The sequence below is a fragment of the Scomber scombrus genome, chromosome 1 (genome assembly GCF_963691925.1).
Source record: "Scomber scombrus chromosome 1, fScoSco1.1, whole genome shotgun sequence".
Lineage (NCBI taxonomy): Eukaryota > Metazoa > Chordata > Actinopteri > Scombriformes > Scombridae > Scomber > Scomber scombrus.
This window is the reverse complement of record NC_084970.1, coordinates 34,443,469-34,471,054: the sequence shown is the minus strand read 5'-3', so window position 1 is coordinate 34,471,054 and position 27,586 is coordinate 34,443,469. Positions and strand designations below refer to the sequence as shown.

General features: G+C 39.3%; 1 protein-coding gene across 1 annotated transcript in view; it reads left to right on the top strand.

Moving 5' to 3' along the window:
- Window positions 1–1,729: 1,729 nt before the first annotated feature.
- Window positions 1,730–27,586, top strand: part of ppip5k1a (diphosphoinositol pentakisphosphate kinase 1a) — a 61,752-nt gene continuing 35,895 nt past the window's right edge. The window contains 11 exon segments of the mRNA XM_062416657.1: window positions 1,730–1,812; window positions 10,340–10,869; window positions 15,833–16,028; window positions 16,719–16,809; window positions 17,315–17,400; window positions 17,947–18,101; window positions 20,737–20,838; window positions 23,784–23,945; window positions 24,422–24,543; window positions 24,641–24,742; window positions 26,482–26,568. Of these exon segments, the coding sequence (XP_062272641.1) occupies window positions 10,726–10,869; window positions 15,833–16,028; window positions 16,719–16,809; window positions 17,315–17,400; window positions 17,947–18,101; window positions 20,737–20,838; window positions 23,784–23,945; window positions 24,422–24,543; window positions 24,641–24,742; window positions 26,482–26,568 (1,247 nt within the window). The 5' untranslated portion in view covers window positions 1,730–1,812; window positions 10,340–10,725.

Here is a 27,586-nt window from a genome sequence, read left to right as displayed (position 1 = left end):
GCAAGTTAGGTACGCCCCTTCTCTTCTCCGTATTCAGTTTGATTATAGAAGAGCCTTGTTTGCAATGCCTGCCGTTTATAAAATGCTCTTTTCATAAGCAGTATAGCGGCCCACTGTGACCCAGGGAAGTTCACAGCAGTAGCAGCAGCAGCAGCAGCAGCTGGCCTGCACACAGGTATGTAACCGAGCGGGTGGCTTATTGGTCAAACAGGCTCTGGCTCTGCACAGAGACACGCTGACGTCAATATTGGCCCCTTACATTAACAGCAGCAGGCAAGCAGGCGGTTTGTTCTGCTCGCTCTCTACTGACAGAGAGCAGAGTAACTTTTAAATAATGCTGAGTTTGAATCAGAGAGCAACTTCACAGCACTTCCTGTTGGTGGTTTATGTAATAGTAGCTACAGTAGTAGGACTGGTAATAGCAGCTGAAGTGGACTTAACAGTAATAGTGATAGTTCCAGTGGTACATTATAGTGGAGCTAGTAGCAGAAACACATTTAGTGTAACTTTGGTTTATTCTGTCATTTAAAAAAAGGAGAGAAATACAGAATATTACAGAATATTACGGTGACCCTGAGGTGCAAAACACACATCAATATAGAGTTAAATTATGATTGGTCAGTCCTATAGATGCACTGATTGGCCATGGATGTGTAAAAAAATAAGCAATAATTATAATAAATACAATTCAGCCATAAGACACAAACATGTAAAGGCAATCGAGCATTACATTGGGAACAAACACTAGAAGTTACATACTACTACCATGACAGTCCAGTGGTGGAACAATATTCAGCCCCATTAACAAGGTTAAATGCCAAGATGACTCCTTTACAACATAAAGTCCTGCATTCAAAATCTCAGTGTCAGCCTTCAAATAACTGGTAAATATGTGTGTCAAATAAATGTAGGGAAGTACAGGAGAATAAATAATAAACATTGTTTAAATAAAACAGTGGATTATACCTCTACAGCAGCATAAATGGAACTCATAACTTAAAATAGGAAGACTACAAATAATGAAATGTGAATTATTTCTGGCTGTAAAGACATGAATCGTATAGAAGGCAATTTCCGCCAATGTGATAAAAAAAATATGTAAGTCATTATAATGAGAAATTTTCTAAAAAATAAAAAAAGACCTAGTAACTCAAAATAATGACTTAGTATATCGAAATAGTGACTTTGTAACTCAAAATAATGAGAAACTATCTCAAAATAATGACTTATCTTATGATTTATTATTGTATCATTATTTTGATAGTATCTCATTATTTTGAGATACTAAGTCATTATTTGAGTTACTAAGTCATTATTTTGAGAATTTTTCTCATAATATTGACTTACAGGATCTTTTTTTCATCACTTTGGCGGAAATGGGCTTCTATAAATCGCAATAAATCTGTTTTTTTAAAGAGGTTTAATAATGAATGTATGATATTTACACAGACAGAGACGCCTTTCTAACGCTAGAGGCCGCTGTCGCTCTTCTCCACATTCATACCATACAACAGACATGAGTCGTCTCTTATTGGCTCATGTCTTCTTTATGTCACGCCCCCTCGGAGCCATTCTCCTTCCTCTATTGGTCAGTTTTCACGCCTCATACCGTCCATCAGACGTGAGGTCGTTTCTTATTGGCTCGTGTATTATCCCAGTCACGCCCCCTTGGAATCATTCTCCTTCTCCTATTGGTCAGTTTTCACGCCGCTCATCCGTGCGTCAAACTGAAAAACACAGGATTAGTTTCAGTGTCAGAGGAGCGAAAAGGAAGCAGACTGATGGCATCGACACAAACCCTGCAGCCTCACTGTGAGTACACCAACATCTCGGGTGACTTTAATATTTCCTGGGGTTAAAAAGAGGTTAACTTAAATAACCACACAGCTGTTTTGGTTATTAACTTAAAAAAATGAGGACAAAATGGCTCTTGGGAGTCACTTGTTTACTTAGCCTGAGCGGTGCTAAGCTAAGTAGCATTAGCTGAATGTGCTGCTAAATTTAACAAGAGCTCACCTTAATTTAGTCGCCATATAACGTTTTAATAGAGGTCAACCTTACTGTATGTGTGGCTGTGGAAAATGACATTAGTTTTACGTGCTTATATTTGCATTTATAGGTGTTATGATTTAGGTTATGTCCAATGCATCAGCGCCTCAGTGTGGCTAACATCTCTTTACAGGCAGCTTTAAAATGGACTTGATGCAGTTATGTGTTAACTATTAACTAAAAGGTACATTAGTCCCATGTGGGTTAAATTACTTAACTATCAAGTGAAGGCTTATAGCTGCATGGTTATTATTTTTTGGTGCAGCTTAAATGATGGGTTCATAGTGTTTTAAAGGGTTAAAACAGCAGTCAGGTGCTCAAAAGGAGTAAAAAGTAATATTTTAAGCACTTTTTGGCAGTAGTTTGGGATTTTGCACAAAAGTCCTGGGTGCTGCATCATTGCATAGTGTTCTGTAGGAGTCCCTGTTTTAAAAATCAATCAATTACTCTCAAAAAATGTACCTGTATAGCACCTTTTCTACAGGTTAGTGCAATTTAAAGTGCTTTATAGATGACTTACAAGAGGACAAATTTAAGCAGTAACAGCAATTTGGAGGCTAATGCACACAAAAAAATGAAATAAAACCAATGAAATAGATCCAAAATGAGATTATTTTGTACTCACATGGTGCATTTTCCAAAATAAAGTTGAGTTTTATTAAATTATGACAAACAACTGACATAGAGAAAACCTGGGGTTAGGTCCAAGTATAAGAGAATTAGTGTTTTTTATTTATTTATTGCATTTTAAAGTGCTTTATAGATGACTTACAAGAGGACAAATGAAAGATGTAAAAGCAATTTGGAGACTAATGCAAACAAAAGCTAAAAAAAAAAGATGCATTTTTCTTATTCAAGTTGAGTTTTATAGAATTACCACAAACAACTTGCAGAGAAAACCTAGAGCGAGGTTCAAGTAGATGAGTATTAGTTGTTTTTTTGGCCTCTGTGCAAAGTGTAATGAATCTGTAGTGAACTGTGTAGAGTGAACTTTGGAGGCAAAAGGGGCCCAGATGGTTTAACTTAGAGATGCTCAGTGCCTCAGTCAATCATTCCTCCTGTTCATACTGACCATTAGAAGATCCCTTCATAATGCTCTTACAATGGAAGTGATGGAGGACTAAATCCACAGTCCTCCTTCTGTGCAAAATGTTTTTATTTAAAAGTTGATCTGAAGCTAATATGAAGCTTCAGTCGTCCAAATGAGTCACATCTTCATCTTCTATGTTTCAACGTTACAGTGTTTTTAGTACCAAAGTCTTTTTGTTACTATACTTCCACCACAGCTCAACAGGGAAACACTAAGAGGGAATCTGATGCTAAAAAGACTGTAAATGTGTCAGATATCACTTGATATGACTAACTCAGACTGATGAAGCTCAATAGAAGCTGATCATCTACTTTTAAATGACTGTGTGGACACACTATGGATTTTGCCCTCCATCATTTCCATTGTAAGCACATTTGAAGGAGATCTTTTAATAGTCAGTATGAACAGGAGGAATGATTACAGAGAGGAAAAACTTTCACTGCTCATATACAGTAGACACCTGACTGCTGGTTTTAAGACACACTTTAACATTGTGAACCTGCCCTTTTAACATTCTTGCCTCGTGCTTTTAGGAATTCATGTAGTTAAACCTGGCAGCAGCATCAACAACAACAACAACAACAACAACAACAACAGCAGCTGTGGTAGGAAATGCCCTGCAGTGCTGCAGGTCTAAAGCCAGGATTTTAGATTTACTGAGGTTATTAGTCCAAAGCCTCCTTCTTTAAAAAAAAATCACCCTCACTTCCTCATCGCCTGCACAACATCATGAATGGACCCTGAACACAACTTAGCCACTGATTTAAATTCAGGTACAGCTGAAACAAATAGAAGATTAAATGATTGAGATTGTCAGAAAATTAAATGTCAAGTATTTTCTAAAGGAAGATGATAAATATTCGTTAGTTGTAGCGTCTGAATTGTGTGGATTTTCTGCTCATCTTTGCATTGTATGGCAGTAAAAGGAATATTTCTGGGTTTGAAACAGATTTATATGGTAAAAAAAAAGTGTTACTTGGAACCCAAATCTGCTCAGAAGATTAAAAAAAGGATTCAGCATTTCTCCACCAGTTTTCTGCTGTTTATAAAACACAGTTTGGATGATTTATTAGCCTTTTTAAAAGTGTTTTTCTAACATCATTTTGCACACTGAAAGGAGCAGAGTTGCTTTTTTTTTTTTTTTAGTCCTCTAGGTCTAAAAATAGTCAAATGTGAAGACCTTTAGGCTAGAAATGATTGGTATCGGACTCTAGAGAGAAGAAAAGAGGCTGTGCACATATCCACATATCACAGGCACGTGGCTTTTAAGAGATCCAGATCTGGCAATAAATTAACCCCCCCCCCCCCCACACACACACACACACACACACACACACACACACAGGGCCTTACCGTCGGGTTAAAAGATGTTTCAAAACTTTCTCTCCTCAATAAACTTCAAAAGTAAGCGAGGCAGGGATGGAGGAGGTTTATTGGTGCAGATTCGGAGATTAAAGGTTGGATCAGATCGTCCTGGCAGAACGCTCTGCAGGAGGCGGCTCAGCCTGCCCGAGCACACGGAGGCCTCCTGAGCCTCCTGATTCAAGGTGAGACGGGAAACACGGAAAATGAGGAATAGGGCAAAGTTTGATTTGAGTTTATCTGGTTCGTACATGAGAATAATGGAAAAGGAGTATAAAGAAGTATATACTCCCCCTTTCTCACTCCTCCATTAACTTATGTAATTTATTAACAAGTATCAGAGTTCTTTATCCCTTTTATTCTTTACCTTGCATTATTTTATCTACTCATATTGTATTGCTCAGTGTGCATTAGTTGCTAGTTCAAACTTGTAAAGCACTTTGAATTGCATATGATTTGTTTGAAAGGTGCTATAAGAACATTTAACTGATTGATTAGCTGCGATGCTAATTCCGCCATGTTTCCCATTCATTTATGCTAACAGCTGCTCAAATGAACATGTACAGCTTTTAGTTTTCACTGCTTACTTTTCTCATTTCAAAGATGCACCATTTAAACATCATTATCAGCCTCAAAAAACACACCTTTTTTAAATTGCACTTTTCTGTTGTTTATGGACCAAAAGTCACATGATCACATACCCAACCCGTCCTGGTAGATACTCTATTGGCTGATGCACATAATTGGTTATTTTTGTGGGTTTATGCAACTTTTTTTCCTTTTTAACTACTTAAATGCTGTTTTGTAATATGCTTTATGACACTGATGAAAGCTGCAAGCTGAAACAAGTGTTGCTGGAGCTTTTACCTTTTTTTTTAAAAACCCACCATGTTGTTGTTATAGTCCAAAGTTTGTAGCTTTATTAAAAACCTTCTCAAACCCAGCGGACATGTTTCTAACTATTTTTATCAAAGTTAAAACGAGGCTGTTTTTCTATGACGATACAGAGTTTGTTTTTTTTATTATCCTGCAGTGATCATTTATAGCATTATGACTATATATAATGTAAACTTTACCCTGGGTGTCTTAAACTGTTAAAAGTCTCATAAAACATAAAGAAGAAGAAGAAGAAGAAGGAGTGACCTCAGCGTCCTTGTTGTTTTTTAGCAGTGTGTCCTCAGTTAGCAGGTGTAACAGGAAAGATTAACTATTACTCTCCGGCTCGGAAACACTAATCCACACGAGCACGGAAACAGTTTATTTTAAATTAACCGAGTGTTCAAATGGGAGTAAGTGTTGCAGACAGGAGTAAAACATTTACTGTGTGTGTGTGTGTGTGTGTGTGTGTGTGTGTGTGTGTGTGTGTGTGTGTGTGTGTGTGTGTGTGTGTGTGTGTGTGTGTGTGTGTGTGTGTGTGTGTGTGTGTGTGTGAGAGTGTGAGAGTGTGAGAGTGTGTGAGTGAGTGAGTGAGTGCTCATTTTAGATGCTGGAAACAGTAAATGTTTGGTCTTCGTTTTCCTAATAACAAAAAAAACAAAAACTTTTTTAAGATCAAATTTTCTGTTGATTTGATTAATTGACGAATCGGTTAGAGATTAAAAATGATTAATCGTCTGTAAAATGTGCAAAACTGGTGAAAAACGCCTGTGAAACTATGAACACCTGATATTTATAAGTACAACTTGATATTCAAATTGCTTGTTTTGTATTATTTTAATTTTTTATATTATTTGATTAATTGACTGATTGGAAGTTTCCGGGCATTTTTCACCATTTTTGGACATTTTACAGACGATTACAGTAGAAATTACTTGTTTTGTCTTGTCAAAAAAACAGTTCACTATCACAGAAATGTGTATATATATATATAATTCTATTAATTAATATTAATATTAATTTATATAGAATTACAGATGCAGGAACCAGTGAAGGTTTATCATCTTTTTCCTAATAACACAAACAAAATAAAGACCTTAATTTGACTAATTGGTTAAAAATGCTCCTTTAATCTTATTTTTCTAAAGTGCAAATTGACATTTAAATAGTTTGTTTTTACTATAATAGAAAGCAAAGAAAACAGCACAAAGTCTAATTTTAGATGTTGGATCCAGTGAATATTTAACTTTTTGACCTCACAGATGACTTTTCTCTTCATTTGATTAATTGACTAATCACGGGTAAAGATTTAAAAAAAAAAATGCTTTTACAGTTATTTGTGGATCTCAGCAGGAAGATTAATGAGCTTTTTTTTTGGGTCACAGGACCGTTACATAAACGAGTGAATTCAGTGGAGAGAAGTTGTTCCTTTTTTTTTTTTTTTTTTTGTGCAGCTTTGTTTGTTTTTCCCTCAGTTTTAGATCCCCGAGGCTTTTTGGATAGTTGTGTGTTGTTTATTTAGTTTATTGTCTCATGTGGAGCCCCTTCTCCGCCTGCTTATTGATACAGTATTATCCAGTGTTGACCCTCCATGTGTCTTAAATTTAACAACAACAAAAAAAAAGTTGCACTGATGTTATTAAAGGACAAAAATATCCGCGTAAAGTAAAAAAAAATGTTACTATGTTAATATTTTTCGCCTTTACTGAGTAAAATGTTGAGAAAATGACCAAATATTTGTTCATTAATCCGAATTTTAACCCTTTTATAGGCCGCTGTTGTTCTTTTATGAAGGAAAAAGGATCAATTATTTTCTGTATATGCTGTTTAATAAATGCTAGGAGGTTTTTTTCTTATTTAAGGTCTGTAATATGTCAGTGATTAGTTCAACATTGATTTTGGTGCATTATTATTTTTTTAAGGAGTGCCAGATTTTATTTAAAAAAAAAAAAGTACCACTAAGAGGCCAGTAGAACCTGATAATGTAATAATTTCCCGATAATGTAATTTAAAAAATTAAAAAAAACCTCATAACTCACTAAATGTAATAATGTTATTACAATATTGGGGAATTATTACATTATTAGGTTCTGCAAAAATAAGGTTAAACCAATAATGTAATAATGTATTACATCATCGGTACAGAGATTTTTACATAATTGGGAAATGCACTTTATTACATTATCTGGAAGTTATTACATTAACAGGGTTTATTACATTATCGGGATTTATTACATTAACAGGTTCTACAAGGCCACAAAAATATATATTATTTTCCAGGAAGGGAATTGTCACTTTCCTTAAAATATCATTTCTATTTCATCATTTTAGTTGCATAACTTTTGCTGCATGTGCTCTATAATACAGCAGCGATGCCCCTTAATGAAAACCAGGATCAGAGCATGTATTTGCTGTATTGCTCTACAGAGGAAACAAAAATAAAAGTCTCTCAGTCTGGTGGAAAATATTAAAAACTACAGTTTAGAGGCGAGGGCTCTATATTAAAAGCCTGATTATAATATAATTATTTTTAAATCAATGCCGTAGCCTACTCAGTCGCTACAAAATTTAAGTGAAATGATGAATTTCTCCAACAGAATATGATCAATTTGGTCCGATAACATTTGCAACGTGTAAAAAAAGCTGCAAAAATAAATGATTTAATCCAAGTTGAAGTTAATAATAGAGGTTAGAAGTTAGACGAAGTTACAATTCAAAGTAATTTTAACATTTAAATGAAAAAGCTTTTTTAAAAACATGTAATATGCATTTGCCATTAAATTGACCATTTTATGTGATTTTTACATATATTGTTATATAGAGATACAAAAACATCCACTTTTCATTTTGCAGTGGTTCGAGGGTTTTACATATTTTCTCTCAAGGTCTTTAAAAAAAAAATTGATTTCCCAAAAGTGTGCAGCAACCCTGGATTTTAAAAAATAGCAAAATTAAAAAGCCAAAAAACTGTGTGTAGTGAGGCTCAATCGCCATGGCGACAGCAGCTGATGGTGGAGTGGGTTAGCTGGGTGTGTTTACAGCCTGTCAGCAGTTGTGGTTTTATCTGCAGTGTGACGTCGTCGTTCTGCTGTCCGTCCGTCCGTCCGTCCGGTCGCCATGACAACGTCGTGTCGAGCGGTGATGGATTTGCAGATCAGAGCTGCTGTTGTGCTGCACCAGACTGCAGCGTCATGGTTAAATGTGTAACTGTAGAGTCAGAGCCGGAGGTAATTATTATTGCTGCAGGACATTCGACCATTAGCTCAGCATAACGGAAGTTTACTGTGCTGCTGTTTAACAAGGATGAAAGGATTTTATTACATTTAGGGAGGCAACAAGTGATTATTTTATTTATTCTACTCAATTTAAATCTAAAGCCTCACATTTGAGAAGCAGCTTATTTTAATTTTGCATGATTTAAATACCTGCTCATTAATCTTCTGTTGATCAATTAACATCAATTAGTGATCTAACTGATTCTATTTCATTCATTTATTTATTTCCTTTAGATGTATTATGGGTATTTCTTTTATTTGAAAGTACATGGCAGAGAGGTCAACATGCACTCAGCTACCAAAAAACTCCACATACACTTTTTAAAAAATGTAATTTATTTGTTGCTTAATATTTTTTTATACACTGAACAATTTAACAGGAAATGTAACATTTTAATAAGTAAATCATAGTGTTATTTGGCAAAGTTGACAGTAATTCAGCGTATTTCTGGACCTTTTGTTGCAGTGAACAAACATTATGCAAAGTTAGTTTACATAAAATATAGGCTGCATGTCTGCCTTTTACGATAATGATATTAATATTCTAATATTAGATAGATTTTTTTTTTTTTAGAGATTTGAGGATTTTTTTTTTGTGTTTTAATTCTTTGTCAACCAGCTTCATAAAATGCTCACATGTGGATTGTGGAGCCTTTATTTTCTTCCCACATGAAAACCAACATCCATGACTGGTGTGTGTTATAATACGGTTATCCAGGAGCGCAGCGAGACTGTAACTGGGAATAGTTGGCACGCAAATGAATGTTACTCAACTCGGGCTAGGCAATATATTGGTATTATATCGATATCGTGATATGAGACTAGATATCGTCTTATGGCGCTTTTCCACTACACAGTTCCAGCACGACTCGCCTCGGATTTTTTGCGTTTCCACTAGGGATAGTACCTGATACTTTTTTAGTACCTGCTCTGGTGAGGTTCCAGGCGAGCTGAGTCGATACTAAATGTGACGTCAACAGACTGCCGGCCACTGATTGGTCAGAAGAGTTGTCGCTGGAAGAGTCATGAGCCGTCCCACACAAGAATCAAACCCGGCATTTTTAAATACCGGCAGCAGCGTTACCATAGTTACAGCCATACGGCTCCATTTTCTTGCTTAGTGTGAGACAAAAAGCCACATACAGCAGCAAGTACACCACTGCCTCCATGTCCTCCATTGTTTATGTGTTTTGTGTCGCGTATAAAACGAAGTCACGGCAGTTTCGCGGAGCCGTGCTATGACGACCCCGCCCATGTTGAGTAGGTACTTTTTTTGTAATGGAAAAGGTCTGCTCTGGAGCCGTGTCGAGGCGAGTCGTGATGGAACTGTGTAGTGGGAAAGCGCCATAAGATTTTGGATATCGTAATATTGTGATACGGCAGAAGTGTCTTTTCCTTGTTCCTAAGTTTTCTGAACATATTAGATCGTTTTCAGCTGTTCTATTATTTGCCTTTAACCCAGTTTGGCATTATATCCACATTACTGATGATTTATTTATCAAAAATCGCATTGTGTGAATATTTTGTGAAAGCACCGATATTCATCCCTACAATATTGTTGGGATTTCGATATCGAGGTATTCGGTCACAAATATCGTGATAATTGATTTTATCCATGTCGCCCAACTCCTATACCCAATTACAAAAAATAATAATCTAATGTTTTTTTTTTTTCTTTCTCTTGCAGGACTGTCGGTCTTATATACAAATGGAGGAAAGGACGGTCACCAGATAATCAGAGCTGCAGCCTCCAAGTTACTAAAGAAGCCAAAGTCATAAAAGACGGGAAATTACTGAATGAAGAATGAGAAACTTGAGTGACGACGTCGTTATAGAGGACTGAGCCACACTGACGTCTCTCACCTTTTTTTTACGTTTTGCCTCCACTCGTTCGCTCTGCTCCTCTTTTCCGCCCCTCGTACCTTTGTCTATCGGCTCTGCTGTCAAGCCCAGGCAGAGTGGACCCGTCCCTCTCCCCAGGCCTCGTGCCCTTCCATCGGCGGCCCGCTCCGGCGGTGTGTGTTGGTGTACGATGGCGCGGCGGGACGCTGAGGACTGCCGCGGGGGACTGTGATGTCAGAGCCCAACAGCCCGGGCGAGAGCCGGCGTGGCGCTCCCAGATTCTTCGTGGGCTGCGAGGACGATGAGAGCGAGGTCCTGGAGGATAGCATGAGGACAGACATGGAGCTGTATGAGGACGACGAAGACACAGACTCGGTGGGAGACTTCTGTCAAACCACATCACTTCCTTCTATAATCTCTGCATTTCTTTAGCTTCCTGCACTGATTTATATCTGAAAATCACAGTTGAGTCGTCAGTAGATGGCTTTCAGGGTGCTTTCATATCTAATTTAAGTGTTGTAGAAGGATTTGTAGAGGTGTGCAGTAAACACGATGATATCTTAATTGTTGTTTTAATCGAGTATGTCCGTCACTTTGCAAAAAAAACAGCCTTGATCGTCCCATGAATTCACTGCTCTTCATCTAAAAGTCATTAATGTGACATAACTTGCCGCTTAGATGGCTTGTAGATTAGTTGTTGATCAGTTGTGGGTAGGGATGCACCGAAATGAAAATTCTTGTCCGAAACCGAAAACCGAAAACGAGGAAACCAAAGCCGAAAACCGAAACACAGAAACACCGAAATAAATTATTATGCCAGTTATTAGTACCATTGCATTTATGGCTATGACGTTGTACTAACCTCACTAAAATCAAGGCATTGCAATTCAAAGAATAAATCAATTACAAAAGTGTGAAAATATTTTATTTAGCAATGACATTACAACAATGCACAATATAAAATTAAGTTAAAAATAAAATTGTTACAATTGGTGTCGGTCCGGGGGTTGCGATTGGTGTCGGTCTAATTAGCAGCAACACAGAGCTACAACAGCTTCTCCTGTTCTGTGCGCTTCTCCGTCTCCAAGCGGGTTCTCCGCATCCATCGCGGCCCGGATCATTTCTCGTGTGCGCTGCTTTAATCCCACATGATCCAAGTAATGATCTTTATAATGCGGATCAAGTACAGTCGCGATGAAGTGCAGAGGATACAAATAGATCTCAGTGAAACGTGTGCTGACAGACTCTAATGGTGCTTTTCCACTACACAGTTTCAGCACGACTCGCCTCGGCACGGTTCCTTTTCCATTACAAAAAAGTATCTACTCAACATGGGCGGGTTCGTCATAGCACGGCTCCGCGAAACTGCCGTGACTTCGTATTATACGCGACACAAAACACATAAACAATGGAGGACATGGAGGCAGTGGTGTACTTGCTGCTGTATGTGGCTTTCTGTCACACACAAAGCAAGAAAATTGAGCCGTATGGCTGTAACTATGGTAACGCTGCTGCCGGTATTTAAAAATGCCGGGTTTGATTCTTGTGTGGGACGGCTCATGACTCTTCCAGCGACAACTACCAATCAGTGGCCAGCAGTGTGTCGACGTCAGATTTTAGTACCGGCTTGGCTCGCTTGGAACCTCTCCAGAGCAGATACTAAAAAAGGACCAGGTACCAGGTACTTTCCCTAGTGGAAACGCAAAAAGAACCGAGGCGACGCGAGGCGAGTCGTGCTGGAACGGTGTAGTGGAAAAGCGCCATAAGAGTGTACTACACTTTAGTGCTGCAATTAAAGGAATAACGTCTGCTACAGATGCATCAGAGGAGCTGATCTCTCTAGTTAGCCGAAAATGCGCTTTTGGGCCATTTTCGGCCGAAGATATTCGGTGGCCGAATTTTCGGTGCATCCCTAGTTGTGGGCCTTATGTACGTTGTTAATCAGCTGCAAGCGTTATAACTCAAAGGTGATGAAAGTTAAAATGAATGAACCCAGTTTAGTTGTCATCAGCTCTCCTCTGCTGTCTGTCTCTCCACTGCTGTCTGTCTCTCCTCTGCTGTCTGTCTCTCCACTGCTGTCTGTCTCTCCACTGCTGTCCGTCTCTCCTCTGCTGTCCGTCTCTCCACTGCTGTCTGTCTCTCCTCTGCTTGTCTGTCTCTCCTCTGCTGTCTGTCTGTCTCTCCTCTGCTGTCCGTCTCTCCACTGCTGTCTGTCTCCCCACTGCTGTCTGTCTCTCCTCTGCTTGTCTGTCTCTCCTCGGCTGTCCGTCTCTCCTCTGCTGTCCGTCTCTCCACTGCTGTCTGTCTCTCCTCTGCTGTCTGTCTCTCCTCTGCTGTCTGTCTCTCCTCTGCTGTCTGTCTCTCCTCTGCTGTCTGTCTCTCCACTGCTGTCTGTCTCTCCTCTGCTGTCTGTCTCTCCACTGCTGTCTGTCTCTCCTCTGCTGTCTGTCTCTCCACTGCTGTCTGTCTCTCAACTGCTGTCTGTCTCTCCTCTGCTGTCTGTCTCTCCTCTGCTGTCTGTCTCTCCACTGCTGTCTGTCTCTCCTCTGCTGTCTGTCTCTCCACTGCTGTCTGTCTCTCCACTGCTGTCCGTCTCTCCACTGCTGTCCGTCTCTCCACTGCTGTCTGTCTCTCCTCTGCTTGTCTGTCTCTCTTCTGCTGTCTGTCTCTCCTCTGCTGTCTGTCTCTCCTCTGCTGTCTGTCTCTCCACTGCTGTCTGTCTCTCCTCTGCTGTGTGTCTCTCCACTGCTGTCTGTCTCTCCTCTGCTGTCTGTCTCTCCACTGCTGTCTGTCTCTCAACTGCTGTCTGTCTCTCCTCTGCTGTCTGTCTCTCCTCTGCTGTCTGTCTCTCCACTGCTGTCTGTCTCTCCTCTGCTGTCTGTCTCTCCACTGCTGTCTGTCTCTCCACAGCTGTCTGTCTCTCCATCGCTGTCCGTCTCTCCTCTGCTGTCTGTCTCTCCACTGCTGTCTGTCTCTCCTCTGCTTGTCTGTCTCTCCACTGCTGTCTGTCTCTCCATTGCTGTCCGTCTCTCCTCTGCTGTCCGTCTCTCCACTGCTGTCTGTCTCTCCTCTGCTGTCAGTCTCTCCATTGCTGTCCGTCTCTCCTCTGCTGTCTGTCTCTCCACAGCTGTCTGTCTCTCCATTGCTGTCCGTCTCTCCTCTGCTTGTCTGTCTCTCCACTGCTGTCTGTCTCTCCTCTGCTGTCCGTCTCTCCTCTGCTGTCCGTCTCTCCACTGCTGTCTGTCTCTCCTCTGCTGTCAGTCTCTCAACTGCTGTCTGTCTCTCCTCTGCTGTCTGTCTCTCCATTGCTGTCCGTCTCTCCTCTGCTGTCTGTCTCTCCACAGCTGTCTGTCTCTCCATTGCTGTCCGTCTCTCCTCTGCTGTCTGTCTCTCCACTGCTGTCTGTCTCTCCTCTGCTTGTCTGTCTCTCCACTGCTGTCTGTCTCTCCATTGCTGTCCGTCTCTCCTCTGCTGTCCGTCTCTCCACTGCTGTCTGTCTCTCCTCTGCTGTCAGTCTCTCCTCTGCTGTCTGTCTCTCCACAGCTGTCTGTCTCTCCACAGCTGTCTGTCTCTCCACAGCTGTCTGTCTCTCCACTGCTGTCTGTCTCTCCTCTGCTGTGAGTCTCTCCACTGCTGTCTGTCTCTCCTCTGCTGTCTGTCTCTCCACTGCTGTCTGTCTCTCCTCTGCTGTCTGTCTCTCCTCTGCTGTGAGTCTCTCCACTGCTGTCTGTCTCTCCTCTGATGTGTGTCTCTCCACTGCTGTCTGTCTCTCCTCTGCTGTCTGTCTCTCCTCTGCTGTCTGTCTCTCCACTGCTGTCTGTCTCTCCTCTGCTGTCTGTCTCTCCTCTGCTGCGCTGCTCACACAGAGGGCTGAGAGAGAGAAGAGGAGAGAAATGGAGAGAGGGTGACCATAAATGAAAGCACAACGCAGTTGAGACTCTCTTTATATTTATGTTATTTACCAAATTTAGGTGCATGTGTTTAAGTTCAGTCTCTGCTACATTTTGCTGTTATTTATGGTCTCTCCGCTCTCTTATTCTACTCTGAAACAGGTGAAGTACTCGAGCTGACGACACTTGTTACGTAACTGTAAGAGCATCACAAACCCCCGAACTAAAAAGCCAAGAAGAGTAATGTTTATTCATTGTATTAAGAAGTGCTTTATCTGGATATATATATCGTTATCGGGACATTAAATTACCTGTATTGAGATGTGAGAGTTTGGTCATATATCGCTCAGTCTTAGTGTGAAGTCAAGTCGAATGAAGTAAACTCTGATGCAGCATATTTGTAGTGTAAAAGCAAAACAGACAAATCACAGGACTGTATGATAATATAATAGATTTGCATATTTAAAGATGCAGTGTGTAGGATTTTAGTAGCGTTGAGGTTGCAGATTGTAACCAAATAAATACAACCTACTACTCACCTTCCAAGTGTGTAGGAAAAACCTATAGAGGCCTCGATAGCTGCGAACAAAATGTGAAAGTCCTCGAGACGGTGTTTCATTTGTCTGTTGTGGGTTACTGCAGAAATATGGCAGATATGGTGATAGATGACCTACTTCCTATGTAGAGATATATATATAAAGGGCTCATTGTAAGATAACGAAAGTACAGTGAGTCTTATATTCAGGCAATTACACACTAATTTCTACACACTACACCTTTTTTTAAATTTGCTGATTATTACTCTTGAAATAAGCCGTCTCATAAGCAACTTTATATATATTGTAACCATGGTAACAGATATGCTGTCTCCACCTGAGTGTGTGGATCTAGTTGTGTGTGTGTTTTTGCTTGTGTCGTACTCCCAAACGGTGTATTTTAGCAGTTCTTTATTAAAATGTAAGTGGAATTTAGGAGGGTCGTGGTAGCCAAGAGGTTCCTGCAACATGCCACAAGGGACCTTTTGTTGCATGTTGTTCCCCTTTTCCTCCCTCTCTCCCCCCTTGTTTCCTGTTGGCCTCTTTGACAGCTACTATCAGTTAAAGGCAAAATGTAGCGACCATGTCTTTGGGTCATATTATGCACCTTTTTTTACCCCCCCCCCCCAATTCCTCCTTCCAGTCACCATGACTACAGGTGTGAAAGCGCCCTAAATTAACACTGTGCACCCCTTGACAGCCATAATGGAGTTCTTTATCTTTTCTATTTTAGCAAGCCATCTTTTCCAGTTGTTTATATGTTGCCACTTCTATGCAAAGTCAGTGCTTTTGCTATCAGGTTTTTTTGGGAGATTAGTGGGACAAAGCTGCCATTGTATTTCCTGTTGTGTTATTAAAATGCATCCCCCTCCTCCCTCCTCCTCTTCCTTCCTCTTCCTCTTCCTCATTCAGCCCCCGGAGCAACAGATCGTGGTGGGGATCTGCTGCATGATGAAGAAGTCCAAGTCCAAGCCGATGACCCAGATCCTGGAAAGGCTGTGCAGGTTCGAGTACATCACCGTGGTCATCTTCCCAGAGGACGTCATCCTCAACGAGCCCGTGGACAAATGGCCTCTGTGCGACTGCCTCATCTCCTTCCACTCCAAGGGTACGACGCGCTTTGAGACAACCAGACAAAGATACACATTCATACAAAGTCACACAATACACACACACAGAGTGATTCCTGTGTGAGTAGTGATCACCTGCATTTAGAAGATAAACCTCTCTCTATTCACCCTGAAGGGCCGTTATTCAACTAGACGACTTATTTCCTTTTCTTGGGTTACTTTGCCTGTTTATATGTCAATAATGTGACAGTATTTTCTTTATATTCCCCCTTATAGGATTTCTAAATATGTACTTTTTTGTGTTTTTCATTCATTGACTTATCACATGGGCTCAGCTGTTCAACTATTTACACATTAAACAGGAGCGTCTGTCTCGTAATACAATGTCAGCATTATGTTTCAGTCTGGAAAATTCTTTTGAAAAGTGTTTTTTATTGAGTCTCCTCAATAAAAAAAACCCTCCAGAAGATATTAAAAAAGCGTTAAATTCAATTTACAAATAGCGATGAGATCAAGAAACAAGAATGTGTGTTTTTAAAAAAATATCTTAAAACGTCATAAGTTTAACTTTGTGAGCCCTGAAGAGAGTCATTCTGCATCATGTGAGTCTGTCTCAAGGGTTTCAGTGTTTTTTCTGAATTTGTAAGCTTCCCTTTTCTTTTAAAAAAAACAGGATGTTGTTATTTATGAGCTTTATTATTGATAAAATTCTCTGCATGTAAAACCAGGATTCCCGCTGGATAAGGCAGTGAGCTACGCCAAACTGAGAAACCCTCTGCTCATCAATGACCTGAACATGCAGTACTACATACAGGACAGGTACAATCTATACAGCTTCATGTCAAAAAATCTGTGTCTCCTTGTGTGTGTGTGTGTGTTTTATCATTTGGATGTTTGAATCCTCACTGTGCATAACTTATTATAGCAGAGTTTGACACTGTCTCACACTCCTCCGGCACTTTGCGCTCAGCTCAGATTGCAGCGTAACACGTGTACCGACAAGTGTGATTTGTGACATCACAACTACCTCCGAGAAACTTCACACAAGTGCGATGTGGAAACTTGAAGCCTTTCAGTGCACAAACACACTGAAAATTGGACTTTACAGTGAAGGAGGAAACGGCAGATACACGTATTAAAATGAAAAATATTTGCATAGATTCTGGATTTTTAAATTAGGGAGGACGATAGATGTCATTTTGAGTATGTTTTAAAACATGTCTGGGGTGATCTTTTAATTATATATTTTCAGTATTGGTTAAAAGTATGAATGCAAAGTTGTAGTTTTCTTATTTAAATTAATCATTTGTTGATGTTTTTGCAGGAGAGAGGTGTACCGCATCCTGCAGGAGGAAGGGATCGATCTACCACGCTATGCTGTGCTGAACCGTGACCCAGATAAACCAGATGGTCAGTCTGCTATTGATAATCAATATATCTTTTTATTTTTTTATTTGTTTATTTACAGTTAACATAAAATGAGAAATAAAGACAATAAAAATGTAACTACTTTTCCTCCACTTCCTTATTTAATTCTGATGGTTTCCCCGTCTTGAATACAAATCTCTCAGCTCTGAAGCTCCTCTTCCTGCAGCATCCTGAGGCCATTAATTTAAGACTGCATTGGTTTTATTTCAGCTTGTGGATAAATATAGTATCAAATGTGAAGCAGTCGCAAGTGTCCCATACTTGAGTGCTGTGATATGAAGAGTCTGGCATTCAGACACGGTGACCTAGAGGCGGTCTGTCCCTCGACTCGATGAGAGATCAGATGTTTTATGTCTCGGCTTTCCTTGACAGTAATGACTGTTTTTAAAACAACCGACGGACGTCACATGGTTCAGAGTGCAGAGCTGCTTCACAGGGCCCCGAGAATAAACAGCAGCGGGGGCAGAGAGTCATCTGTGTATATTATCAGGGTAGTGAAATGGGACTGTGTGTGTGTGTGTCTCTCAGAGTGCAACCTGGTGGAAGGAGAGGACCACGTGGAGGTGAACGGAGAAATATTCCAGAAGCCTTTCGTTGAGAAGCCCGTCTGTGCCGAGGACCACAACGTCTACATCTACTACCCCACCTCTGCTGGTGGTGGCAGCCAGCGCCTCTTCAGAAAGGTCCTTTTTATTTATCCTAAATCCCCTCCTCTCAACCACAAAGTCAGTCAGTCTATGAATCCTAAGACCTAGATGCTGCTTCAGTTTAATCATCCATAATAAAAAAAATCACCAAACTTATTACCGGCAGCATCCTTGAATTGTCCAATCAAAGTTTATTTATACATACAGCACATTTTTAAAAGACCACAGTCACAAAGTGCTTCACATTCAAAATAATTGAAATCAAATACAATCATATAAAATCCAGATAAATACAAATAAAGACACCAGATAAAATATACAAAGTCAAGTTAAAGCATGAAATACTATAAACTACCTAACTGCCTGTGTGAACAGATGGTTTTTAAGGTGCTTTCTAAATGAGTGAATGATTGGGAGACTATTCCAAAGCTTTGGGGGCTGCAGACCAGAAGGCACGATCAACCCGAGTCTTAAACATGTGTCTGAGGTTCACCAGTGTATATTTACCTCAATTAGGCCTGTCATAATAATTATCGACTTAGCGTACATTAACGTAATTATCAGCATCATCATGTCTATATATGGACTTATCGTATGATACATGGACATGACCTTTGACCTCAGTATTGCCACACTTCACATTAGCAGCTAAGAGGCTATTCATGTCACATTGGCTAAGTGAGTAGTGTCCTCCATTCCTCACTGTGCTCGTCCTGAGTGGAGACTGCAGAAGAATTAAAGGTAAATAACTCTGTCCCCAAACATAATGGCAGTCTGAAGTCTACAATCCCACCTTTACATTATTATACTATTACATTATCATTATATCAGTGGTTATAAAATGATATTCAAATGACAATAATATAGTTTATCGCGATTATTTCTGAGACAATATATCGTCCAATAAAAGTAGTTATCGTGACAGGTCTAACCTCAGTGAGCATCATACATGGTGTCTGCAGGTCTTGAAAAGTATCTAAAAGCATCAAATTCACTTTCCTAAAAAAAAAAATGCATTTAATTTAAGATTTAATTTACAAAGGTTCGGAAGACATCGAACATCTCTGAAATACAAGTGAGACTGATGCAACGGTGGATTTGTGCTGCAAGATGCTGTTTAATAATGTCCACCTTGGTTTTTTATGGATATCCTAATAAACTACATCTGCATTTGGGAGCTACTATCTTTTACCATTTTGCTTATTGTTTTGACCAGTGTGTCGGCAGGTTTTGTGGTTTTAAAAAGGTCTGAAAAGTCTTGCATTTAATCAGGTAAATGCTGCAGAAACATTAGTTATTCTATTACATTTACATGTTTATGCAGCTAGAACAAACTGATCTATAGAGTTACACTACTGGAACTTTTCCCTGTAATTATATTGCTTTGGACTTGTCATTTGGCTTTTTAAAACTCAAACTCAAACTCAACCCCCCCCCCCCCCCCCCCCCCCTTTCCTCAACCAAGTGCACTCATGTTCCTGAAGTTAACAGCACTCGTGTTATATTTGGAAAAGTCTTACAAGGCCTGGTCTTGACATTTTGAATGTACAACCCTCCTTTTATATTTTATGTGATAAATGGCAACAGTTAATCAAGTGAACAGAGAAGAACACAACAGGTGTTAATCTGCAGCACTTACCAAGACCCTCGTAAAACACTTGAAACGGTACACGAGTCTGTTGCTGCTACCAGAGACGGATCATTATCGTAAATCAGTCGCCAAACACGTAACTGCATTGGTTTATTCAGATTGGGATGGTTCTTAACCCTCTGAATCCCAAGTAGATTCTGGTCGTTTTTTTGCTTCTGTCGCATTTTTTTCTCACTGTGGTCTCATTTTTCTCTGCAAAGTGAAGTCCTGCACCTCTTTTAGATTCAGGACAACCATAGCTATAGGCATTAAGGAATTAGTGTATACAACACATTTTCAGGTACCCTCAAGCCTAAGGAACATAAGAAATATATTGTTGGTGTTCGGAATGTGACACATTCCGGAATGTTCGGAATGTGTCACATTTTTACTCACTGTGGTCTCATTTTTCACTGCAATATGAAGTCCTGCACCTCCTATGGGTTCAGGATAACTGTGGCTGAAGCCAAATGTAACTCAACGATGTTTCCTGAGAAGTATAAAATATTGTTAAATTTGCCCTGTAACAAGTTTTGAAGGCGTAATAGAGCATGCTCATTGGTGCTGAGCTGAAATTCTACGCCTGCAAGACAATGCCGTGGGATGCAAAATTCAAAGGATTGTTGAAGCGCGAATACGGGGTGTATGTCCATCATTCAGGGTTTGCTGGAAGCAGTAAGAAGCGTAGAATTATTAGTTTTTTACAGAATTTAGCAAACGGTTTATTTTCTGTAAATTTTCAAAGAAGACATGAGAATCAAAGCGATGAAATTCTCCCGTCTTCTCCGGCCTTGTTGCTTGTCACTTGTGATACATTCAGGTTCCCTCGGAAACGTGAGAATCTGACAATTACACCAGTTTTTTTTTCAGTTTTTGGATTGGACAAATGGTTTGTAAATGCCAGTCATTTAAAGTCTTTAAGGTTTTAAAGAGACTACTAGACAGTTTAAACTAATGGCTTCATGTTAGTTCATAAGACAGTTTTGAGTATGTTGATACCTTTTTTTTTTTTTTTACTCATCTCTCTCTTTCATTGTGTAGATCGGGAGCCGCAGCAGTGTGTACTCACCAGAGAGCAACGTGAGGAAGACCGGCTCTTACATCTATGAAGAGTTCATGCCAACCGACGGCACCGATGTGAAGGTGGAGTATCCATAGTAACCATCTAGACAATATATTTTAAAACTCTGTCAAGTGATGAAACAACTGCTTAAACAACCACAATTACAATCTTTAAACCCACCCCTCATAAAATAAAAGAAAAGGGATATTTCAGTCAGTGGCATTTTGTTTAGTCAAATTTAAAGTTGTTAAAATATGAAAATAAACGTATGAATAACTTGCACACATTCTTTTTTTGTGGACCCAGCATCAAATTTCTGCTTTTAATCCATTTTGAGAGAATATATTAGAGGATTATGGCAAAAATGTCTAAGTGGTGTAACCATAAAAACTTTGTACCAAATAATTCAACTTGCTTAAAAACAGTAAATTCTCAATAAAACACCTTATCAACTAGTTTGGCATGATCTTACATTATAACTTTATATTAAATAAAGGTAATGGAATACAACTGTTCTAAATATTACATTTACTCTGGGGAATCAGTTTCCTTTCTTTCCCTCTCTTCTTCCTCCTTTATCTTTCTTTCTTTATTTATCCTCTTTTCCCTTTATCTTTCTTTCTATCTTTATCTTCTTCCTCCTTTATCTTTCTTTTTTTTCTTCCTTTTGTTCCTTCTTTCTTTCTCCTCTTCTTTCTTTCTTTCTTTCTCCTCTTTCCCCTTTATCTTTCTTTCTTTCTCCTCTTTCCTCTTTATCTTTCTTTCTATCTTTATCTTCTTCCTCCTTTATCTTTCTTTCCTTCCTTCTTTCTTTCTCCTCTTCTTTCTTTCTTTCCTTCTTTATTTTGTTTTCTTCTTTCTTTCCTTCTTCTGTCTTTCTCCTTCCTTCTTTCTTTCTTTCTTTCTTTCTATCTTTAGCTTCTTCCTCCTTTATCTTTCTTTCCTTCTTCTTTCTTTCTTTCTTTCTTTCTTTCTCCTCTTTCTTTCTTTCTTTCTTTCTTTCTCTTCTTCCTCTTTCTTTCCTCCTTGTTCGTTCTTTCTTTCTTTCTTTCTTTCTAGATGGATAAAATATGTAATATGTATCATTATTTTGTGGTTACACCATTTGACATTTTCAGGAGCATTCAGTCTTACTTTTGGTAAAAAATTGTGTCAATTTCAAATGATATAAAACCAACAAAAATACTAAATGTACATTTTAACAAACCTGATGCTGCTTTTAAACCTATTATTAAGATATTTTTGAGTTGCTCATCTTGCCAACCCTTATTTATCACTGACCCATATATTTATTTGTTGTTGCCAACGCTCGCTCGTTGGTAACACGAGTGAACTTGGACTCGGTTTCTGACGTCCGCTAGTAGAACCTAGTCTCACAGCCCAGCGTTGTGCAGCTCGATTGGCATTCACCAGAGAACACCAGGATTGGCAGGGCCTCCATTAGCGCTCTGTTCTCTTCACAGATGAAAGCAGGTTCACACTGAGCACATGTGACAGGCATGACATAGTGTAGAGATGCCGTGGTAAACTCGATGCTGCCTGTAACGTCATTTGGCATTATTCTGGTTTGGCGTTGGGTCAGTGATGGTCTGGGGAGGCTTACCGGGATGAGATCATCAGAGCGATTGTTAAACTTAACACTGGTGCAGTGGGCCATGGGTGCAGGACAATGCCTGGCGTCATGTGGCCAGAGTGTATAAGGAGTTCCTGGATGACGGAAACATTGATGCCATTGACTGGACCTCCAATAACTCATTTTCAGTTTAAGGTGGTTAAAATAGGTTTTGCTGCTTTTTGCTTCTCCAACTTTGGCCAGCAGTCCAACATCCCCTGAAGTAATGCTCTGACTATGTATAAGTACCTCATACAACCCCAGCAGCTGCTTATTTCTTCACTTGTTTATATTTTTATTCAAGTTCAGTCGCTAAAAACAGAATTACCAAGAAGCTAGTATCAGAGATGGAAGAAGTTTATATTATTTTATGTATAAACAAACCCTCGTAGTAGTATTATTATCCTGATCCAGATTGCAGCTTCTTTGTTTTTATATTTGGAAGACTGTCTACCAACAATCACAGATCTCCCCTGACCGTTTTTACCCTGTAACTGATTATTCATATAAAGATTAATTGTAGTTGTGTTAGGAAGGTCAATTTTGACTCAAGAAATAAGTTTAATAATTTTAATCTTAGGCCCAAAATGAATTAATGTGTTTTAGTGTCATTTTACTTTTTTTGTACATATATTATTTTTGGTGCTTTTGAAACAACAATGATTTCAATCAGTGCAGAACTTTAAAATTAAAAAAGAAAAATTGTCATACAACCCCACTTCAAAAAAAGAAAACAATTTCTTTCAACAGCTTTAAACTAGCGATTGAGACCATAAACACATTTTGAAAACGTTTACTGAGGTTATTAATCAAGTGAGAAGTTGGTGAATTCTCCATTGACTTGTATAGAGACGGAAGTCCTTTTGACACCAAAACGGTCGCCCCCTGGTGGCCTTTTGATAGAATGCAGTTTTAAATTACTTCCGCGTTGGCATCATTTCAGAGGACCGGAACTCCCCGCTTGGTTCAGTAGCTAAAAACAGAATTACCAGCAAGCATCAGCAACAATAAATAAATAAATAACTCGCATTGTACAGTTGAAGCAGCAGCTGAAACATCGGCCTTCTAGATGGAAGAAGTTGATATTATTTTATATATAAACGAACCCTCATCTCTTAAATGTGTAATGTGATTGGTTAGTATTGTTATCCTACTCTAGATTGACATTATTCAATCCAGATCAGGAAGCCACTGATTATTCCTACAAAGATTAATTGTAATTGTTTAAAAAGGAAAGTTAATTTGGATTTAAGAAAATTTAGATTTTATGGTAAATGGGTTTGTGAATATAAATGAATTTGTGTATTTTAGAGTCATTTTACTTTTTAGCAGATATTTTTGGTGTTTTGCAACAATAATACTTTCAATCAGTGCAGTAGTCTTATGGTTGTGGGTGTTTCCTGCCCTCCTCAGGTGTACACAGTGGGGCCGGACTACGCTCACGCCGAGGCCCGAAAGTCGCCCGCTTTGGACGGAAAGGTGGAGAGAGACAGCGAGGGCAAAGAGGTCCGTTACCCGGTCATGCTCTCCGCCATGGAGAAGCTGGTGGCCCGTAAAGTCTGCTTAGCTTTCAAGGTGAGTTAAAGAGTTGTTTTGATTTAGTCTGCTCGGCTGTGTCACAGTTAAATTCTTCCCCCTCATGTAGGGCTGGGCAATATATTGAAATTATATCGATATCGTGATATGAGACAAGATAATGCTTAGATTTAGGATATCGTAATATCGCAATATGTCATCAGAGTTGTCTTTTCCTGGTTTTAAATGCTGCTTTACAGTAAAATATGTAATTTTCTGAACTTACCAGACTGTTCTAGCTCTTCTATTATTTACCTTTTACCCACTTTTTCATTGTATCCACATTACTGATGATTATTTATCAAAGATTTCGTAGTATAAATATTTTGTGAAAGCATCGACAGTCATCTCTACAATATTGTTGTAATACCGATATCGAGCTATTTGGTCAAAAATATCGTGATATTTGATTTTGTCCATATCGCCCAGCCCTACCCTCATGTTGCTAATCTTTCTGCTTGTTTTAATCTCTGCAGCAAACGGTTTGCGGCTTCGACCTTCTCCGAGCCAACGGACACTCTTACGTGTGCGACGTCAACGGCTTTAGTTTTGTGAAGAACTCAATGAAGTACTACGACGACTGTGCCAAGATCCTCGGGTAACATTTTTTTTTAAATTCTTGTTTATTGGACCATTTTCTTCCTGTGGTTTATTTATTTATATACTTATTTAAATGTGTGTGTGTGGCTCTTCAGGAACATCGTGATGCGCGAGCTGGCTCCTCAGTTTCAGATTCCTTGGTCCATCCCCACTGAGGCAGAAGATATTCCCATTGTTCCCACCACATCAGGGACCATGTGAGTCAAAACCATAGACTGTATTTAAAATGGACGTAACATCTGTGACGTCACCCATTGGTTTGTGGACTGCTGCTTGGAAGTGAATAGTTCCATCTTGAAAATTTCCGGTGCATGCTGGGAAAAATAAAAACATGGATTCTACTTATATGGGCATCAGGAGGAGCATGAGGCGTCCTCCTGAACCTGTGAACCAATCAACCTGTCAATCACGACGTAGCCTCGCCCTAATGCATACCCTGCTTTATCGTCAAATATAAAATCAGGGAGGCCAACATTTCACAAATGAACATCATACTGCATTGAAGAAGGCTTTAAACTAGCGATTGAGACCATAAACACATTTTGAAAACGTTTACTGAGGTTATAAATCAAGTGAGAAGTTGGTGAATTCTCCATTGACTTGTATAGAGACGGAAGTCCTTTTGACACCAAAACGGTCGCCCCCTGGTGGCCTTTTGATAGAATGCAGTTTTAAGTTACTTCCCCGTTGGCATAATTTCAGAGGACCAGAACTCCCCGACTGGTCACAACAGAAAGTGAAGTGAAGTGAAATGCAAAAAAACAACCAGTTGAGCAATATGTTTGCAGTGGAAGTGAATTCACTGCACTCATCATGTGTATTACTGTAATTTGACCTACCAACCTATTATAATTATTTTTCCTTGTGTTCAGCACTTTGGTTTGTTTAAGCTGTGTTTAAATGTGCTTTTATAAATAAACTTTACTTCCTTACTGTGGTGAGATCATCAGCTACACCCGGATTAAAAACGTAAACAGTGCTTTGACTTTATGTCACTTAAATAAGAATAAGCAGTGTCAATAAATAGACTTAAAGTTACCTGACATAAATATTAAATTGTGATTAAACTCTAAAATTGACCCGAGGACAAAAGGCATTAACTCAAAAATTAGGTATAGTTTTATTTAAATTAGGCTTTTGACAATTTTGACAACAGAAAACAGGAGGGTTAATAACTTATTTATTACTTACTTAATTTATTTTTTATCAAGTATTTAAATGGTTTTCTAATTGATTAATGGGAAAACGGTTATATTAACAGTGTATATTTAGTATTTCAGGTGTTTCAGTTGTAAATCCAATCTCTAAAACAGCCCGAAAAGATTTAGCTGCTGTATTGCAACTCGTCTAATGAGATGAAAACTTGAAACCTTTCACACACACACACACACACACACACACACACACACACACACACACACACACACACACACACACACACACACACACACACACACACACACACAGAGAGAGAGAGAGAGTCCGACCTGCGTGGGAGCTTTTCTGCACCCATTTTATTTGTATTGTTCTAATTCATTCAAGTGGCTTAAAATATTCATTATCAGTCAATCAATCAAACTTTATTTATACAGCAGCTTTCATACAGTTAAAGTAGTTCAAAGTGCTTCACAGTTGATTGACAAGCTGATAATAAAACAGAACAAGTGATAAAATAAAGAAAAGGAATAAAAACAAACACATTACTAAGAAAAAAGAGAAAATTGAACCAATGCATGCAAGAGAAAATAAGTGAAATAAAGTAAAACAATTAAGAGAAAATAAATTAGAATAAGAGAAAAAGTTAAGAGTTTAAAAAATAACAACAATATGACCACATGACTATTTATAAATGTCTTCTATATTTTTATCAACAGCAGTTAAACAACAGTGTTTTATTTAGTCCCATTAATGAGATGTGTGTCTTCACCTGTTTCAGGATGGAGCTACGCTGCGTCATCGCCGTCATCCGACACGGAGACAGAACGCCCAAACAGAAGATGAAGATGGAAGTTCGCAACCCCTTGTATGTTATCTCTCTTTCTCTCTCTCTTTTTATTTTTATTTTTTCAATGATTTTTTTTAACCCTGTAAAGTCTGAACCATCAAATAATTGACAGCAAATTCAAATGTTTGTTGGACCTTCTGACAAATAATGAACCTTTGTGTCGCCTTCCCGGGTCAAATTGACCCCGTCTGGTTTGACTGTTCCTTCTTTGCTCCCTTTCTTCCTTCCTTCTGTCCATCCTTCCTTCTTTGCTCCCCCCTCCCTCCTTCCTTCCTTCCTCCCTCCTTTCTTTACTTCCTTCCTCCCTTCCATCCATCCTTCCTTCCTTTCCTTCCTCCCTTCCTTCTTTCCTTTCCTCCCTCCCTCCTTTCCTTTGTTCTTCCTCCTTCCATCCTTCCTTCTTTCCTCCTTCCTTCCTTCCTCCCTCCTTCGTTCCTTTCCTTCCTTCTTTCCTCTGTCCCTCCTTCTTCCTCCCTTCCTTCCCTCCTTTCCTTCCTTCCTCCCTCCCCTCCTTTCCTTCTTCTTCCTCCCCTCCCTCCTCCTTTCCTTCCTTCTTCCTCCCTTCCATCCTTCCTTCCTCCCTCCCTCCCTCCTTTCTTTCCTTCTTCCTCCCCTCTTCCTCCTTCCTCCCTTCTTCCTTCCTTCCTTCTTCCTCCCTTCCATCCTCCCTTCCTCCCTTCTTCCTCCTTCTTTCCTTCCTTCCTTCCTCCTTCCTTCCTTCCTCCTTTCCTCCCTTCTTCCTCCCTTCCTTCCTTGACTCGAGGACAACAGGAGGGTTAAAAGAAAATAATGATCTAACACTTTGTATATATGAGTTCTGTTCTGTATCATAACTGATGCATCCAGAGCATGTTTTCTTTTTTAAACAAACAATAACATACAGAATATAATTGTTTTAAGCCTTTTAAAGGTTCTGCATAGAGCTCATATCACCCACAACATGAAATAATGCAATAAAATGACAACTGACAGATAAATGAGCTTCTATACCTGCTGCATCTAATCTGATAAACACACGTTCAACAGGAATTTACCA